Source organism: Motacilla alba, chromosome 3, assembly GCF_015832195.1.
Source record: "Motacilla alba alba isolate MOTALB_02 chromosome 3, Motacilla_alba_V1.0_pri, whole genome shotgun sequence".
In the NCBI taxonomy this organism is placed as follows: domain Eukaryota; kingdom Metazoa; phylum Chordata; class Aves; order Passeriformes; family Motacillidae; genus Motacilla; species Motacilla alba.
The window spans coordinates 34288640-34309021 of NC_052018.1; the positions used below are offsets into that span (position 1 = coordinate 34288640).

Genomic DNA, 20382 nt, shown 5'->3' on the forward strand with positions numbered 1-20382 from the left:
ATCATCTCCCGTCTCTGCCCACGGCTCCGGCCCACCTCCCTCGGCCGCGTGGTTTTCCCCTCCCCCACCCAGCCCGAAGCTGGGCAGGGGAGGTCTGACTCCTCCATCCACCGGAACCAAGAGAGGGCGTTCCCCTGGGAGCTCTCGCTTTTAACCCCTGTGTTCTCAGAGGCGGATCCATATCCTCAATGGTCAAACCAGGTGCCAATATCCACATCTGGGCACCTATTGGTTTGACCACTACCACCTCCCAAAAACTCATTTCCTCTCAAACCACGACAAAGGGTCAAGGAAGAAGTTGTGAGGGGAACTCAACATTGTCTTCCTGGACCTAAGTCCATTTTTTACAAGAGCCCATGGTTCACTGCAAAGATAACAAAGGCCAAGTTTTGCTTTTATAAAGCAGAGATATTTCAAGAAAGTGTCAAATGAACTTGTCAAACCTCAAATCCACTACTGGCTCAGTAGGAAATGTGACATAAAAAATAGGAGGGGAGAAAAAAGACCCAATAAAGTTGTGTTCAGAAACAGGAGTTCTGAATAACATACTGCCTGGTACCTGGGAGGGCACATGAGCATTTATTTTCTGAACATGGCCAAATTAATCTATTTTCAAATGGAAAGACATCAGAGGCAATTATATATTATCATATGTGGTCTGATATTTTCCAGTAATTTCAGTAGTTAAACATCAGTAGAGGTCTCAGAGCTAGAATCAAAGAAAGGAAAAAATGACACTAAATGTGTCAAATTGCCCTGCTGCTGGTACAGACACAGGCAACTATGACCATTGAGAAGATGGAGAAGGAAAATATCCCCAAATGGAGGGCAGCTTGAACAGAGAGATTTATTCTTTTCATTTTGGGGATTTCACAACTTTACTTGTAATTGTGGTGGGTCAACCCTGGCCAGCAGGTAAGCAAGCACCCATCTGGCTACTCACTCATGCCCTCATTCCTTTACCAGCATGATGGGGCAGAGAACAGGAAGAAAAAAGCAAGAAAATCTGTGAGTTGAAAGTTTAATAAATAAAGAGGAAAAAAAAAAGATCAAACAAAAATGGAATAAAGTAACGCAAAGGCAGTAACTCATCACAAGCAGACCAATGCTTAGGTATTCTCTGGGCAACCAAAAACTTGGAAAACACCCCTCTATCCCCTTTCTTCTTCTACCACCACTTTCACTGCTGTGTTTGATGCTGTATGGTACAGGATATTCCTTGGACAATTAAGATCAGCTGTCCCTGCTGTGTCCCCCCTCTAACTTCTTGCCCCTCTTTACTGGAGAAAGTGGGTGCAGGGTGTGAAATAAAAGAAAGTTCAGCTATTGTCAAAATATTGATGTTGGAGCCACCACTGGAGCCACAAACCACAGCACCATAGGCTGAAAAATATTTTAAAGATGGAATATTTTGGTGTGGTATGAATTATTTCCTTCGCAAATTGCTCAGGCATACTTAGATACTTAGGTATTTATCTGTTGTTAGATATTTATTATTTTAGATGTTTGTTATTGTTAGTTGTTTACTATTGTTACTTATCTGTTACTAAGTACCCATTATTAGTAGATATTTAAAATAGAGACTCGACAAAGTAAAGGCTTTGTCAAGCCTCTAAAGGAGAGAAATGATGCCTTAAGTTTTAGTGTTCATATTTTTCAGTCTCTGTGCTGCCTAGGTGTGTAATTCTGAGCTTCATATTAAGTGTTAGTAAGCTCTCTTCACAGAGTAGGCGGACAAAACAATTCCTTTTCTAGCTTGAGACCAAGGACAACCTATACAAGTTTCAGGCCCGAGAGCATAAGCAACGGTGGACTGAAGAGAGAAAACAAGAAGGATGGGACTTTATAATCTGAAGGTGTAATTGGACAATTAACCCCAATACGCAAATGGACCAAAACTTATAAAAGTGTGAGACCCTGTGACTGGTTGTCCATTTTTTTTGGACCGGTGACCATTTTGGATTCATCATGGGTGTTGCCCTAGCCAGGCTCTTGTACTGCCCAAGGTGTATCCATTAAAGCCTTTTAATAAATACCTACTTTATTCTTTAACTCTGTCTAGCCTGTGTTCTAGGTCAGCCTTCTCAAGGCATCATGGGAAGCTGAAACTGTCACAGAAATTAAGCACAACAAATGGTAAACTAATTTAGAAAAAATATTTTATTCATAAAATGACTCAACATTGGTGCATAAACAAAATATCTTGGAGCTAGATAATTTAGTCCCTGAATACAAAAGTCAGAATAACTTTGTTCTTCCTTCAATGCTGAAAACTAAAATAATAACAGAAAAATTATATCCAGAGTGGGTGCTGTGAGGCCTCAGCTCCTTGTCTTTGGATGTGTAAAACTGAGGTGTCCAACACTTTGTAGGATCACTTTCTATGTTAGGATCATTTAATGCGTAAAGGACATGTTAACTTTCCTTGAAATAATAATAATTATTCCAAAGAACTATAAAACCTTGATTCTCCATAACATCATATGATGTAGGAATGCAGAAACTGTCTTCCTTCACTCTCAAGCAGAGAGGCAAACCCTAATGAAGAAACAATATACATAATAAATATGTCAGTTTTACAAAAAAGAGATTTTTATATTTTAAAGATGGACCTCTAACTTCACCAGAACAAAGAAGGCAAATAACTCACATTAGTATCCATGACATTTTAAAACATTTGCTACCGGTTGTAAACTTTCCTAAGGATACATGCATTGCTAACAAACACTGGTAAAGGTAGTACAAGATATATTGGGAATTTCCTTTTAGCAGTGAAGACATCATAATAGTCATCCCAGCTGGATGTCATTGGACTGACAGGTAAGTCACTCTTCCAATGACATCTAAGAATGCACTGGATACAAAAGTCGAGTCTTTGGTTTTGAAACACATTCAGATATGAAGAATACACCCACCCACCCCACTCCATTTTCTTTTGCATTGCCAGGGGATTTTCTTCTGAAAGTCCCACTACTGGAAGTTATCTGTACACTTTTCTCCTGAAAATAAATCTAACAACAGTTTTCAACACAGGTATCTTCGTTCTTCACATCTTCAAAAAGGCAACCTATAAACAGAAGCAAAAAAAACCCTGTGAATAATTTCAGCACTGCAGGTAAAACAAAGATGCTTCTTTGTGTCAACAGAAATTAAATATTATAATAATCTTTTTACTTAATAACACACTAGTGCAATGAGAAAAAAGAGGATGTATGGTTATTTTTCCATCTCTTCTCTACCTGATATGTCTCCTAAAAATTCCCCAACCTATTTTTTGCTCAAGCACTGCCTGTGTTGCAGAACTAAAACTTTTTTTTCCCCCAGGATAACAAAGAATGTTTATCTCATCTAACTTCAAAGGCTATTTGATAGTATTTTGAAACTAGCTTAGATTAAATCTTTGATACGTTCCCAGTTTTGTCTGAATATTAGTTTGTTTGAACAGTGCTGTCACTCTTAAGTGAAATCTGTATTCCAAAGTCACGATGAGAAGTCCAAAGTCATAAAAAAAAATGTCTTGGACTTTCTAATGACCAGGAACCAAAATCTTACCAGATGTGAGAAGACAAATACTTGTATATGATCAGAAGATGGCGAATGATGTACCTCTTCTCTTTAGTGCACTCAGTGAACTGTCTAACAGCTATTTAGAGGGAAGGTGATCTATCAAATACAAGAGATCTATAGGATTTCTGCTGTCCCACTCATTCATTCTTGGTCACATGCATGCAGCAGTTTCTCCTGTCTGGTTTTGGTTTTGTTTAGCCCTTTTCAGGATGTGCAGTATACTAACGCAGAAAGTTAAGTTAGCTGACTGGAAATGACATATCCAGGTTCTTATCTGACAAGGAGATTGCTTCACATATTTTTTGCTGATCACAAAGACAGAAAAACAGATGTACAGATGCCTTCACAAAAACGCAAGAAGAAAGAAAGAGAAATGACTACCAGGTTACACAACTGTCTTCTGAAAACATACAACCTATTCCTCCTGTCCAATGAAAAACATACAAGAAAAGAACTTCTGAGACAGACACTTCCTCTTTGTTCTCTGCAGAAGCTTTCAACAGTCACTTAAGTGAAGATTAAAATTACCATCAATTACAACTTTGGATTTTCAGAGATGACCCTCAATCACCACTCTACTCAATGATGTGATAAAAGAACTCATGAAGAATGATCAACCAGAAGGAATTAAATGCAAGCATAAAATATCATTGAGTATTCAGAACAGAGGATAAAACAAAGTTAAACCACTCCTTTTGGATCCTGTGCCCAAAGTATGTTAACATATCTAAGATGGTTCTCAGAGAACCAGTCAGGCAAAGGATTCATGTCTAAATAACACATCTACAAGGCATAAATGGGACATGACACCAATTCTTGGTTAAGAATAGAAAAAAAGCCCACGCAAACTCACTTCCTGAACCCTCTTTTGCTACTTCAAGACTAAGAGCAATAACCCAGTAGAAAATTGCAGTTACTGCATGGAAGGGTTTGTACAGACAACACAACTGAGATCCCTGAAATCTCCCACATTTCCAAATCATTCTTTTCTTCTTCCAAACTGGAACTAAAATTAAAAACCAAAAATTTTTACATCTTACATTAAACATAAGGAAGCAATTCTTTATTGTAAGGATGGTGAGGCATTGGAACAGGTTGCCCAGAGAAGCTGTAGATGCCCCATCCCTGGAAGTACTCAAGGGTAGGCTGAATGGGGCTTTGAGTAGCCTGGTCTAGTGGGAGGTGAACCTGCCTGTGATGGGAGGTTGGAATGAGATGATCTCTAAGGTCCTTTCCAACCCAAACCATTCTATGATTCTATGATTTAAAGAACATACATTTTCAGAAATGCCTACAGGCAAACCATGCCAGCAATCAGCTGGCTAGCCAGGGTGGAAGTTGGCCTGCTTTTCCCATGCAAATCTCATCACACTGACACATTCCCATAAAGTGGTTTTTTTCAGCTCCATCAGCATTTTCCAGCAGTAAGCTGCTACATCAAAATAATTTCTGTCAGCTGAACCAAGGGGTGTTGTAAAAGCCAGAGACTACTCATCATGTAGGGAAATTTATCCACTATGCCAAAGAGTCCCACCCTCAAAGACAAAAATTGAAGGCAAAATCAATATGCTTGTCACCTTTCTCAGGATTTCGTTGCCCAGATGAATAGAGACATATACATAATTATGAGCAAATGTAAAATCTTAGCTCTGTGAAAGAGTCAAAAGTTGTACAGGCTAGGGATAAAACCCTGGCACCAGTCAAATCAAAGACAAAACTCACAGTGACACTAACAATGTAGGAGATTTGTCCTTGCATTGCAAGGAAAAAAATAGAAAAATCAAGAAAAGCAATAACCATCTCAATACCTAAGACTCAAAATTTTAAGCAGATTTTTCTACCTGAGATTGCAGACTCCTTTGCTACACAGTTTTGAAGTGCCATTAGAGTGGATATATTTGTTTATTTTGACTGCTTGCTATATTTTATAATGCATGAAATACACTTTTCTTCTCCTTTGAGAGAGTTATTTGCAACATAATGCTTCCCTAGACTTCTAGGCTCTCCTACTGCCCAATAAACTGAAAAGCAACAAAAGTAATAAATTATTACTGTCTGTGTTTATATTTACAACCAATGTGAATGAAAAGAGCACATTAGATCATTCCTACAGCTGACATACCAGCAAAAAAAAATGCAAATCAAGCTGTTTAAAAAACACCTGCAACCCATGAAAGTACTTCAGAACAAAATCAACTGAAATGAAACCACTTATGAAGTTTCACCTTATCCATCCAAAGTTCCATATGAGGCATATAAAATATTCCTTTATTATACTGTTACTGTAGATGCAGTTGGATATCTAAACAGCAGTAAATTATATGTTCTACATAATTAATTACTATAGGTTGGCACTATGTGGTTCTCCCCCAGTTTTCCATCTATTAGGATACATTTTCTACAGGACAGACAACTACTAGCTTCTTCCAGCTTTAGTAGCAATGCTTTCAGCAGTCTGAACATGCAGCATTTCACTGCTATGAGAGCATTTTGAAAGAAAAATAATGTGCCAAAAAGTTATCTCATCTACAAAGGTTTATTACTAAATTCATAATAAAAGTCAGTTCTCTAATCAGTTTTTTTACTGACCTTACCTCAGCCCACTGTCCCCTCCTTAAAGCGCTCAGATTACTCCTTCTGTAAACAGCAAAGCAGCATCAGCTTTGTTAAAATCTCTTGAGTCAGCACAAGTTAAGAAATCCAGGTACTGATGCTCAGTTTTAGAAGATGTGCTCTCTTGGCTTTCTCAGGAAAATCACAGAATGGTTTGGGGTGGAAGAGACGCATAAAGATTATGTAATTCAAATTCCACTTGCCATGAGCAACCTGGTCAAGTGAAGTATGTCCAAACACCAAGGAGCAAAAGGTGAAAGAAAACAGTTGCAACTTTTAAAATATTTTTAAACTATGGAGACCTAACCAATTTAGAGATAAAAGAAGGTGGTTCCAGATGTCTGAAGCAGGTGAAAAGAAATCTCTTCTACCGAGTGCTAACACTAGGTAAGCTGGCAGAGTGGATGACTGCTGTAAGAGAAGCAGGAGTGTGAGAGAAGCAGCTAAACAACATTTTAAAAGAAATGCAATCTGCAAATCAACTAAGCAAGGAAAAAGAAGTTCAATCTTTGAATCAGGTGCAAAAACCATCCCAGGAGCCATTCTTACTTCCACAAAACAGGAAATAATACGTCAAATGTTGCATTCCCATGTTGTAACACAAGCTTTGAAACTGTTCTTACGTTGTTCTCTTTTAAGGAATCCAAGTGAATGGTGTATAAAAATCCCTATCTATGTCTCTCAAAGCTGACAATGAAGGATGTTTAATACCTATGCCTCTCCTAAGACCGAAACAAAAGTATGTAGAAGATACAGAATTTCTCTTTAGAGAGGGAATTGTACTTCAGTTTACTCCTGCATAATTATAGAGGAAAACAGTGGGTTGAAAGTAGTTATGTATGCTTCAGTTTCAGCAGAAGAAATTAAATCTCTGAAGGCTTCCTAAAATATGACTGCTGTGGTTTTTTCCACTGCACAACAAATAATAAAACACCACCCAGGTCAAACCAGAAGTTTAAATGTATAGAAGAAATTTTATTGTTGTCTTCTTTGAACATTGGACCAATTTTTAAACGCTACCATGCCCAGTTCATAATGCTACATTGTGTTTTAGAAGAACACAACTCACATGGCTGTCTTAAATCATACCTGCTGCAACAGACAGTCTGCACATAGACAGATACCCAAGCTTTAATCCTGCACATGTGCTAGTGTGAAATCAGGCGTGATGAAACGACTGTAAAGGAAATGCTGATTACACACCAGCAAGGCTACAGCCTACAATCAACATCAAATGCTGTATTTATTTCCACTCAAGGCTGACAGGTAATCAAGCAATGCCATGCCATCCATGTGCACAGGAAGAGAATAACCTTCCCAAAAAGACAAGGACAGCCGTGGGCAGACCTCTGCTCCTAGATCCAGCTGTGCTGGATGATACTAATCTCACAGGCTCATGGTGTCTCTCTGCTGCAAGTTACCATTCCTCTCTCCCCACAAAAGACCACTTCAGAGTTTCTCCTACTGTCTGGTGAAATCAGGCTGATACACCAAACTCTGCCCTCTGGTCTGCACTAAATGGATGGGTTTATCCTAGAAACAAGAAAGGGAGGGCTTGCACAAACAATTCTGTTGGCAGATCACAGGGGAGAGACAAATCTCTGGTGGAAATGAGAGTGAAAAGCTGAGGACAGTGTTTTTTCCACATGTACAGCTATTTTTGAAAGATAACATATACTCAAAGCCTCAGACCAGTCTAATACATCCAGATTTGTATTGCTACAGATGTTATGGCTAGTGCTAAGTGTTATGACTTAAGCCTTAATAACCACAGCAAGTACAACTGCTTGTGTGGTTGCAATTATATTGCAGTCAAGATGCCCTGTACATAGAATACACTTCTACCTTGGAAAAAGAATCAGAGAAAGTGATATAAACATGCTTGTGTGAATATAACTGAACCTACATATCCCTTATCCCCATATTTAATAATGCACTAACACCACTACAGGGACAATGTGCATAAACAGAGAAAGAAGGCCATAACCCTGCCTGACACAATTCTCACTCCTGTAAAATAATGACAGATCAGCAAGTGGGAGGATTAAAGCATCTGCACCATGTCTAGGTCCCAGCTCTATAAATATTTGATTTCTGATAAACTGTGCAAGAAGTTTGGTGTTGCCATAGGTGCTGAAAAGGGACAGAGTAGACAAAGGAAAAAGGTCTTTCTCAGAGGGGAAACAGTACTCCTTCCATTCCTGCACCACCACCAGAAGCAGCGACAACTTATAACTGTTACCATTACCCTATGGATTAGCAACTACTGGAAATAGCTGATCATAAATAGCCACATTAAATCTTAAGAGTTCACCTGCCTACCCACACCATACAGTTTATATATTTGTTCTCACCTAACAATCTGGGATCAAGCCTGCTGATGCACAAATACCCTGTTCCAGAAATACATTTGGCACCAGTGTGAATGAATGGACACAAAGCAGATGGCATTAGATGAACAGAGACGTGAGAGAACATTAACTGCTATATTTACACTTACTCCCACTGAATCCAGAGACCCATAAAAAGCAGCTGTCTTTTCCAGACTTGAATGTTACCAAGCTGTTGCATATTACCCCACGATCTCTGGGGTGGCTTTTGGGGAGAGCAAAGGCATTTTTAGAGGAAATTGGAGAATAAAGCAGCATGTTCACTACTAGAAGAATAAGAGGAGCCAGAGACAGAATCATCATGGTTGGAAAAGACCTCCAAGATGATCAAATCCATCAATTATTGAGATGAGCCTACCTTGACAGTACACTATGTACTTGCCCCATAAGGCCTCCTGGTAGCCTGCAAACTCATTGGCTACACTCCAGCAGCAAAGGTGTCTCTGTTACACTGATGGTTAGTTCCTTTTCTTCTGTACTCCAGGCTCCTGCGATAATAGTTGAACCTTGGGTCACTGAGTGCCTGTTTCTACTATGGCATGGAGGTCAGGTAAGCAGACTTGGCTCTCTAATATCCCCTACACAGCCCATCAATGGCAGTCACTTCACACAGCACATCGACAACAATTGTTTCATGTTCTCTCACACAGGGAAAGTTTCCCAACGTGCTTTAAATGCCATGCAGTGAGAAGTCTGGTTTTGAGTATGCACCAGAACATGAAGAAGTGTTTTATCTAATTACCTTCCTTTACATTTTTGGTCTAAGAAAACCAATGGAACATCAGCCTGTGCTCATAGCACCACAACTTCATATCATTAGATATGTCTTAAATATTTTACTATAGAAACAAAATTTTTTCAACAAAAATTTCTCTAGAGGAATACAAGTCCCTTGAAAAGGTCACTAAAACAATACTATAATACCACATATTGACAGAACAGATACAGTTGTACAAGCCAAGTTTAAAACATTTAATGAAATAACAAAACTAATGTGGAGGATCAATCTAAAAGTGTTCAAGGCTATCACTATCATGCTCAAGTTCAAAGAAACTAAAATACATCTGGCATACTCTCTCAGACAAACACAGCAGCACTGTGCTGCAGGACTATGTCATAAACGCAATAATGAAGCCAACAGAAGCACAGATTGTGGAACCATGCTATCCCAGCAAACTAAAACCCTGCAAATTGGGTTGAAGAACAGAGGGATGTGGAATGGTGGCTTTGCAGTTTGACCCACTAACCCCTCAGATTTGGGTATGGAGGAGGGGACATTCTGTGAAGGACTCTTTACCTCATTCACTCCACAGGATGTCGAGGTCATTCTTTGGCAGACATATCTGCAGGGAATTTCACATCTCAATGAGAATGTGCTTCAAACAGCTTTAAGGTCTTACAAGAAACATAATTTTGGTCAGTGCAATGCTACCACAGAAGCAGAGGAACAGAAGTGGCAACGAAAGCTTGGAAGAGCCTGGCTTCAGAAGACCTATCATCTGAAGAGTGAAATTCCCCTGAACTCCTAGGAGAAGGCTGGGGAAAGGCAAGTCTTCCACTGTACAATGTGAAAGGCACTGTACATTTCTGGGCTTTCCAGTCTTCAGTGCAGGAAGAAACTGATTAGAACACCACTCGGATAAATCACTTCCGTCCAACTGGAGAAAATGTGAAATGCAACCAAAACAACTGAGCAGAAAGAGAATTAGATTCCTTTCATTCAATTTCTAGTGGAATTAATTTCAACCAAAGCAAGAGTTTCCTTCTTTAAATATGATTTCTCAATCTGATAATGTACCTCCAGGATTTAAGAAATAAACTCATCTATAAATCAGCATGCATTCTTTCAACCTAATCCTTCCTAAAGTATTAATTTCTTATAATAATGAAGCTAGATTTGAAATGTGACAGAGATAAATGAGAAAAAGCAAGAGATTCCTCCAAAGCACCAGGCTGTGCATGTGTACTGCAAGCTATCACTTTGCTATTGTTAACAGGTGCATGATGAAACTTGCCAGATCTTTAGAAAGAAAACCACTGGCAGTTGCAAAAACAGTAGAAAATAAATTTCTGCATGTTTTTAGTTGATATGAAGACAAGCAATTCTTTAACATTTTAGATCAAGTAGTTCTTAGTGTGAAAAAAAGGAAAAGGTTTTTTGGGTTTTTTTTTATTTCAGGATGAGACGGCTATTAATCTTTTTGTTTCTTTACATCTAGAAGCCCCAAAACTTCATGGCTTTATTTTGTTTTCTGCCAACTCTTCCTCATTAGCCTGTACTATTTTTATTTCCATGGCAGATGTTACTTCTTGAGGTACCCATCATTAAGACAGGCACAGAAATAGCAGTATTATTTACCTTTGCTAGTCTTACATACATTTTCTTGAATGTAAACCATAACAGAGTATGTAACTGGGTACTAATGTTACATTGCAATTACTGATACAAAGCAAACTGAGCTAAAAAACCCCACGGAATTTGGGATTTTCTTAGTCAACACCAGATGAAGTTTGGTTTTTACTGCAGTAGTCACCACACTTCAAACTAATCAGTCAGAGCAGCACATATATTTTTGCATCAAGTGGTTTTAAACTGCTGCAGAAAAACATTTGTTTAAGCACATATATTCATGGGCAGTTGTGAAACACAGGTTAACCTAAAACAAAACAAACAAGGCACTGCAAGCTGCTGTGTCAATTAACTGTATGCTAGCTGTATCCTAAAGCTAGAGACATGTAGAAATTAATGCCTGACAGCCCGAATTGAAACATATGATGCAGCTTCTAAAAACTTCTCAGGCTCGCTGAAAGGTGTGTCATGAGGCTGAATTAGAGGAGAGAGGGTCTGCCACCCTTTCCAAGCCCTGCACTCCAGTGGGCCATTCCACACTCACAGGCTGCTGTCATGGCAGGAGTTGCTCCTGCATGATTCCCTGAAAGCTGTGTCACTTTGAGCCTTTGCTCTGTTTTTGCAGCTCCCATGCCACTAGATTTCTCTGCACTCTTGGGAATCTGATCAGAATCAATAATATACTGCTGTATCTTCCCCAGAAAGGGAAAGAACTGGCACACTGGTGCTGCTGTGGCATTCAGCAGCTGCATTTTTTATAGTATTCCAGCATTGAAGATGAAGATGAAAAAAGCCCTGAACAAGGCACTATGAACACTCCGCTGTCTTATAAAACAAAGGGCTAAATAGAGAAATATATGGATTTATTTTGTTGACCATGAAGCAAGTGAATTGTACCTAATTCCAGAGAGAACAAATAGGGTGAGCTAAGTGGCCACATAACCTCTCTTAAACAGTGAACCTCCTCTCTCAAAATTAAGGTGATAAACTATGATGCATGTCAGGTGTATTTCACAGCACACAATGCCACTTACATCTTTGATTACATGCTGTCTTATCCAGACGTGGGACGTTCTGGTCATTTGCATGGCTGTTGCTCTCAATTAGATGCTCTTAGGTGGTATTCTCTGCAACAAAATTTATGAAGCATCCTATCTCACCAAAATACCCTCTTACTCTATTTCAATCCTATTATGTCTTAAAGAGAGGGAAGTGCTAACATATGTGAAAGAGAAGAACTGGTTTTAGGTCTTTATTACGCAGAAACACAGCTGGATTCTAAGCTGGAAAATGTGTCCTTTCCTCTCCTTTTAGACATGAAATACTGTAGCATACTCTAAAACAGAAAGGTGACTTTCAAGTGCTGCATCATCCAAACCAGAAAAATGAATAATATATTCTTCTATTACCAGCTTCATTTTCCAGCTCAAATGATCCCCTCGCCATAAACTAACATTTTCTCTATTACTCCCTATTATTGAATCATTCCTCACAGTAACTCAAATTGTCTTTCTCATAATTTTAATCACTACTCCTAATCAATCCTTCTCCTTTAAACCCACACAACACACCTTTCACCAGGATTTACCTCCAACCTGCACTATGTCAGATATACTGCAGTAGAAGATAAAGTCTTGCTCACAGTTCCTCCAGGAAAAGCAAGATTACTACAAAAATAGTTATTTGTTTCCCAGCTGCAGCAGCAGGTAAAATCTAGAAGTAAGAATCCCCTTCAGGGCCTGGCTGGAGATGCCTTTCCTTGCTTTTGTTTCTTGTCTTTTTTCTCCCCTCAACTTCCTTGCCCTTTATAGGAGTATAACAGCAGGCTAAGATTATTTCAGGTTTAGAAGAAGCATGGTGGAAAGCTAAAGAGAAAGAGGAACTGAGCAGGAAACCTAAGAAGAAAGGAGGAGAAAACAGTACATCTTGCTACAAACTGTAGGCAAGCATAGGCACTAAATAAAAGAGATGTAATTGGGGTGCACTAACAAGGCTATCACACAGGCATCAACCAAATAAATTATTTGGGTTGCCCTCACACTCTCCTTAACTCCCAGTGTAAAACAATACAGTTATCTCTAGGATTCACCACTGGCAAGATGCCAGAGGCATTAGATATTAATGTTGTAGGTCAATACATCTTTGAATTTTAATTTAATGAAAATTGGTCTTTCTCTTTTTGTCCAAATTTAGGTCCCTGTTCAGAGTCTGTTTGAGGCCAGACATAAGACAACCTTCTCATTTCTTACACTGAAATGCCTTAGAAAACCCAAACGACAGGTAAAACTGACACAGGAAATTATAGAGCAGCACCAGAGGTCTCATGGCCTGCCTTCAAACAGATTGTTAGGAAAAGATTTATTAAAAACTACTGTGGTAAGGTGCTTTACAAACAAAGAGGCCACAAGGAAACAAGCCAACCATTTTGGTTAATACTCTACTTGCTGGTGGCCTGGAGGGTATAATTGCAGTTTAATTTTGCTTTTGTCTCTAAACTGTTACATTTTTTATCTAAAAAGAAAATCTACCAAACCCTGAAAGCCAAGAAATAGACCACCCTCTTCGTATCCTGCAATGTTTATTGTTAGTTATGTCATAGAAGCCAGTAACAGATGTAAACTGGATTTCTAAGAGTCTCCCTCAGCAAATGCTACAGGAGCAGAGCACACTGTGATGTCATGCTGAAACTTCTGGGATAACTTGTCACATACTCAATGTTGCCACAGTGTCAGACATGGCCATCTCTTGTGTGCACACCCATTTCTCAACATACCTGACATACGATTTGAAACAGCAGTAAGATGTGAGAAGAGGGCAGAGGGAGCATGACATAAAATGGATGCATTAGAGAACAAAAATAAATTATATCTTTTATTGAGAGATTGGTTATATGCTCACATTTACACACAATCTTTATTTTTACATGCAATCTGAACAGTCAAATCTATCATAACTCTAAAGAAAACAGTAGAGGAGATTAAAGGAGAATGTGGCACTGTTATGTAACACTTTAAAAACTAGATAGGTTGAACACATCTTCATTAGGTTATCTTTTGAAAACTTCATGGAAAAAAAGAAGCAAGTTTGGAAAATTAGGTGCTTAAATTCTCTCTTTGCTTCCTGGCAATTAAAGCTGGAATGAGAATAAATACCTCCCTGCATGAGGTATGAGGATTAATTTGTTTGTGTATATAAATGGGTATTTAAGTATCAACTACTATTTTATTTTTAACACCTTATTGGGACTACTGCGTTCCTACCCAAGTTCAGCTTTTGGCAAGAGATTAAGACTGAGTTAAAACAGAACAGGTGTTTGTAAGATGATATGGCTGCAATAAAAGCACAAACCAAGAAGATGAAGGAAAAAAAATTATGTAAGACATTCATTTGTATCCTGTGAAATAGAGAGACACACAGAAGAAAACAAAACCACAATAAAGAAGGGATATTTAGGAAAATATTTTCTCCTACAATGATTCATTCCCAGGGGGATAGAGTCTGAGCAGGGCTGTCCTTTGGTCCCAGGTCATCCTGTTCCTGTAAATTCTCATGATGCCTATTAAATGGCCAAGCATTCAGTAAACACTGCTTAATACTGGTTGAGTAATAAAACATTTTCAAAGCCTCTAAAGGATGTAGGATTTTAAGGCCACTCTCAGTGAGATCTGAGCTCCTAAATTATATCAGGTATTTTTACAGTGTTGATTTCTGGTCTCTAAGATCCCTATAGCTGTTAATAGGTCAAACTGATTTTTATTTCTAGGGATTGAGCACATTCTTTTGCCAGCTACAATCAGAACAAAAGCTGAAACCATCAATTTTAAGGCTCAAACTCATGAAAACGTGTTTTCTTGGTAAAAAGAACCATTACTGACCTTGAAGCTTCATAAGAAAATACAGTATTTACCATTTTTAGAATATTTTTCCTGTAGCAATAAGATAATTAAAGATAAAAGCTTTCAAGTAGTTTGTTTTTTTTGAAAGCAGACTGTGCTCAAACATCAATCCTGCAAGTTAAACCTCTTTTCATCAAAGTTTACTAATAATTTCATACTAAAGTAAAAGTAAATGAAGTGAAGATTTTTAAAAGCAAAGATCTGTGGGGAAGTTGGTGTTGAAAGATATATGAGGTTTGTTACTACTATGTTTATTGCCACATTCTTGTGAGAGTAGGACATGGTATACAAAATAAATTAAATTTAACTATGGAGATACTGGGAAGACTCTCCATGGACAGCATGAGCCCTCAGCTCTGGTAACTCTCAGCATGATTGAACCTGAAAAATCAAAAGTTTGACTGAGAACATTGTAAGAAATTAAAATGGTTGTCTAGACTATATTCAAGTCCCTTATGTCTTTCATTATGAAAAAGCGTGCCTGTAGAACAACTGAGAGAAGGAATGTAGTAATGTAATTTCTGCATGCTAGATGTTTATTTTCCTGGTATTATATGATTCTTGCATTTTAAGAAGGTTTAATGTAATTAACTTTGACTTCAGTACATTTAAATTGCATCTTTCTAAGTATTTCTTGTCAGTAGTTACCCATGAGAGAGAATTTTATTAAATTAGTGAGAGTAAGAAAGATTTTAAAACAAGTGATGACAGAGAATTCTCTTTGAAAACAATACTGAAAAAACAATTTTGACCAGAGACAAATTTTGTCGTCCTTTTGATTCTAATGATTTCCTCAACAATAACATGGTTATTCCAAAGTTGAACTTTGAATCAAATAGGATCTTTGATTCTGTACACACATTGGAACACCTCTATTGTCCAAGAGAGGCAATTATTCATGTAGTGAAGTGCTTATGGGAGTCAAATCTAGACTCATCAATAGCTTATGAATTCCTGCCTCTGACAGGCACCAGACAATTTTAAATACTTACTCCCTATCGGGACAGATTTGGAAAATTTTGATGAATTCATCAATTAATGGCAATTCAAAGTTACTTTGCTTTCCAAAAGGAAGGGCTGTACAAGGAACCAGGGGGATCTAATGACAGAGGTTGACCCATTGATGATCCATAATGTCATCTGCAGTAACACGACTAAATTTAATGAAATACAAGAATTCCATGAGGTCCCAGATATAAACCAGACCAATTACTGCAAGTCTCTGAAGTAAAAACTGCTCACAGAAGCTAGGATAAACATCTGATAACACAGAGTCCAGAGCAAAACCCTTTCTGATCCAGTGTCTTCATCAGATTCCTATGTCAGAAGAGCAGCAACAGTGGGAAATGCAAGTTAACACTCTCAAGCAGAGGTCAGACTGACCCCACTCACTGGCACAGCAACTTCCACTGCAGGGACAGGACTGACCTTTTGCAACAATGACCTTTTGCATACTGTAGCATCACTGGAAGATTCTAAATCTCAGAACACTGATACAGTTCTCAATTAACCATGACTATTCAAAAACAGGAATAAACCCCACATATTGGCATTTAATAATTCAAAGTCAAACATTCATCCCAAGCACAGCCTTTTTTGGAAGATGATATGGCTGCAATAAAAGCACAAACCAAGAAGATGAAGTAAAATAATTATATAAGGCATTCATTTTCACCAAATGAAATATCAAAGATTATATATGGACCCCAGCAGCCTTCACCGATGAACTTCACCAGAAAGTATACATTTCTTTGATGGAAGGTTAAGCACTAACCAAATGCTCTTGCAAACTTCCTCCCCACTGTGTTGGCACACCTGCATAGTCACTGGATAATGCCAAAGAGGCAGAAGGAAGAGACAAGGTTACATGAAAAAGAGGCTGGGGGAGATGGAAAGGCTACCTTACATTAGAGAGGTTGCTGCTGAATGGAAAGCTACCACCCTCAAAACCATAGCAATGCGAGCTGATGTACAGATCATTAAAATAGTCAAAATAAAGGTAAAGGCAATGTCAAGTGAATGAGCACTGAATGGACACGGTATTAAAACAACTGCAAATACACTCTGGAAGCAGCAGGTACCATAGGCAGCTTTTCACCATATTCAGCTTTATACAGAGAAGTCACATAAGGAAGCAGGATACCGAAGGCAGCTTTTCATATCATATATCATATATCATATCATATCAATCACATTCCATTACTTCCTGAAGTTATTTTCACATCTGATTTATATATATACACACCTATATATAGGTAAATGATTCCATATGTCTTCTCTGACCTCCAGGTGACCCTGCCTAGAAGCCCCAGACCTTTCCTCTCCCCAAAGATCTCTGTTACCTCTAAATTGTAAGGAAGAGTTCACATCCTTAAAGATGTGCAGTGTAACAAAAATTAAGCAAACACTCAGGAAAACCTCAGGCACTGACACACATTTAAACACAACCACAAAACCAATCTCCCAAGAAAACCTTCAGAGAACTGGATTTAAAAAGCAGAGTGCAGGTGCATCTATTGAACAGTGCATCCTCTCCTCTTCCATCACTCTTACTTACCCATTTCATTTCTAATAAGAACATATTAGCTCTGAAACTGAGGGATGTATATGCATCTACTACCATAGCATATGCTGGCACTGTGACAGAACCAAAGGGTTAAGAGACAGAAATTCTTGTGAGCATTACCTATCTCCCTTCATAACCATTTAGTGGAGCTCATAAACAAAATGTTTCCCCCTATACTTTCTGCAGCCTCCCTTTTTTGTCCACCTTTGCCATGCTTTGATTGAAATTTGAAAAAATCTCCTTGGATCGTGCACCATGCTTTTAATTTTTCAGCCAAGTGCTATGCACAGCTTTTATCTGTAATAGTAACAGATTGCCCAAGGACACACACAATGAGTCATGGAAAGAGTAAGGATTTCCTGGCTCTTAATCCAATGCTCAGACAAGGCCTCTCATGTTTCCAGTTTTCAGGAGCCAGCAGGTGGGGAGAAGAGAAGAAAAAGAAAAAAAGATGGGAGGGAGACTTTTTTAGGTAAGCAAAATAGTCAACCAGAAAAAAATCTGCACAAGCTCTTCTCAGTTTCAAATAACTGATGTAAGAGTAATCACAGAATCTGCTGAAGAGCTTATATTTGATTTTTAAAAAATGCAATGGGTAGAACAGAAGAAATACATGTATCAGCAGGAAAAAGATACAAAAAAAATCTTAAAGCAGAAAGAAAAGAACAAGTTTGCTCAATAAGCCTGGAAACAGAAGAGAAAGGAATTTACTTGCTTTCAGGGCAAAGGGATTTGGAAGCTTGCTCCCAAACCGGAGTGTAGGCAGCAGCATTAGCATATGCCCACCACAGAACTGTGAAATAATCTGGGGGTTGTGAAAAGGAATTAGGTGACATAAACCAGTTCTCACCTGAACACACTCCAGAAACACTGTGTGTTACCCTGGTCTGTTTAACTTAGGAAGCTGATTCCCCCCAAGACCAACTATAATTAGCAAGAGATGAGGAAGATTCAAGAGACAAATACAGAGTTGATGTATCAGCATCCCGAAAATAACTAATATCCATCCTAATAATGCCACCTACTCCAAAACACTATGCAACTGTTTACAAGACCCATTATGTCACAAAAAACCACGAAAATAATATTTCATCTCCATAAAAGTAGGCCACCTATCACATTCTGAAAAGGGATCCAAGCAAAAAAATAAACAGATTATGATACAAGTTGTACTCATTTATCACTGCAAAGCACAGCTCACACATGGGCTTTGACAGCACCCTGGATAACTGGCTGAAATAAGACCCATTTCAAAAATGAAACAGATGTTAAAACACTGGTGTTAGACAAAGACATTAACTGCACACATGTATGGGATATCTAGGGGCTGCTTGTCTCATTGGCTGGGAAAATGCAATTATTTAGAAACTACTGTCGAACCAATATTCACTCCTGACCTAATCATCACTGATGAGATCTAGTGCAACATCTAACAGGTGCAGTCAACCCTATGCCTCAGAAATTGAATGGCTTCTTTGAATCCTACTCAACCCAGCTAAACAACTGGACAGCAAACTACGTCAGCAGAGGGTGAGATCCGAGTGAGCCAGGAGGTAGCTCCTTCCAGATTCTCAGAGACACAAAAGCAGTAGGTAGCACAGCATTAGTCTGCACAGTGCCCAAGGCCCTGCTGACAAGATACTGAAAGGGAAAGGCTGAGGTACTCAATGCCCTTTTTGCCTCAGTCTTTGCTGATCTTCAGCCTGCAAGAATCCCAGGCCCCTGAGACCAGAACAGAAGTCTGTAAGAAAAAGACTTACCCTTCATGAAGGAGGACCAGGTAACAGAACATAGTGCACATACATCTGCATCAGGAAAAGTGTTGCCAGCAAGGTGAGGGAGGTCATCCTTCACCCCAATTCAGCACTGGTAAGGTCACATCTGAACTGGTAGGTCCAAGTCTGGGCTCCCCCATACAAGAAAGATATGGACTTAATGAAGTGAGGAAAAGGCTAAGAACAGGCTAAGAAGGGATCATGAGGATGACTAAGATATTGGAGTGTCTTTCATATGAGGAGAGGCTGAGAGCTGGGACTGTTCAGCCTGAAAAAGAGAAGGTTCAGGGAGATCATATCAATGTGTAAAAATATCTGATGGGAGGGAGTGAAGATGAGAGAGCCAGACTATTCCCAGTAATGCCTACTAACAGGACAAGAGACAATAAGTACAAATTAAAGAGCATGAAACTTCTTTTGAACACTTTTTGACTGCAAGAGGGTAGAACACTGGCAGAGGCTGCCCAGGGAGGTTGTGGAGTCTTCATCCTTGCAGGCATTTAAAACCCAACGGGGCGTGGTCCTGGGTATCCTGCTCTAGTTGACTGTGCTTTAGCAGGGGGTTGGACTAGATGATATCAAGAGGTCATGTCCAACCTCAATGACTCTGTGACTCTGTAAATGTATTTCTGTTGTATGCATTTTTTTAAGTGACCCAGCTAATTAACAAAGATCAGCAGTTCTAAGGCATCCTTGAGCACAAATGGTTCAAATGTTTTGTAAAACTTACAAACTGGACTTTGTCCACTCTGCTCTTTTTGGGGGGTTTAGACAGTTTAAATTTCACAATCCCTCTTAATTTTGCTGCCTAATTTTATTTTTATAAATCAACTTCCTTCATTCACTTTTAAGATATTTCAGTCAAATATGGACAGAAAATACTTGTGAATTAAACCTTATCTTGCAGTTTTGGTTGCCTTCCCTTCTCTTCTCCCCTCCTCCTTTGCAACCTCTTTATATTACAATATAGTATGAATCTGTCCTTCAGCTTATGGCTCCATGTAGTCCATATTATTCTCTTCAAGCTTCTTTTCCTTCCCCCTCTTTTTCTTTGTCTGTTTCCCAGCCACTGAATACTTTCCAGTTTCAGACTAAAATAGCCATTAGCTTTCATTATTATGAGACCTCTTCTTGTACTGATAAAAATCTTATTATGCAAAACAAAGCTAGAACAATTTCTTTAACAATAAGATTTTCATGTTCATTTTTAACTTCTTTTTAGAAA

The 20382-nt window shown here is 38.7% G+C and overlaps 1 protein-coding gene across 2 annotated transcripts in view; it reads right to left on the minus strand.

The window, feature by feature from the left end:
- Nucleotides 1-203: 203 nt before the first annotated feature.
- UBE3D (ubiquitin protein ligase E3D) overlaps nt 204-20382 on the minus strand; it is a 78970-nt gene continuing 58791 nt past the window's right edge. For both annotated transcript variants that reach the window (XM_038132454.1, XM_038132453.1), the window contains one exon: nt 204-3067. In XM_038132454.1, coding sequence (XP_037988382.1) covers nt 3055-3067 — 13 coding nt within the window. In that variant the 3' untranslated portion in view covers nt 204-3054. The remainder of the gene's footprint in view (nt 3068-20382) is intronic.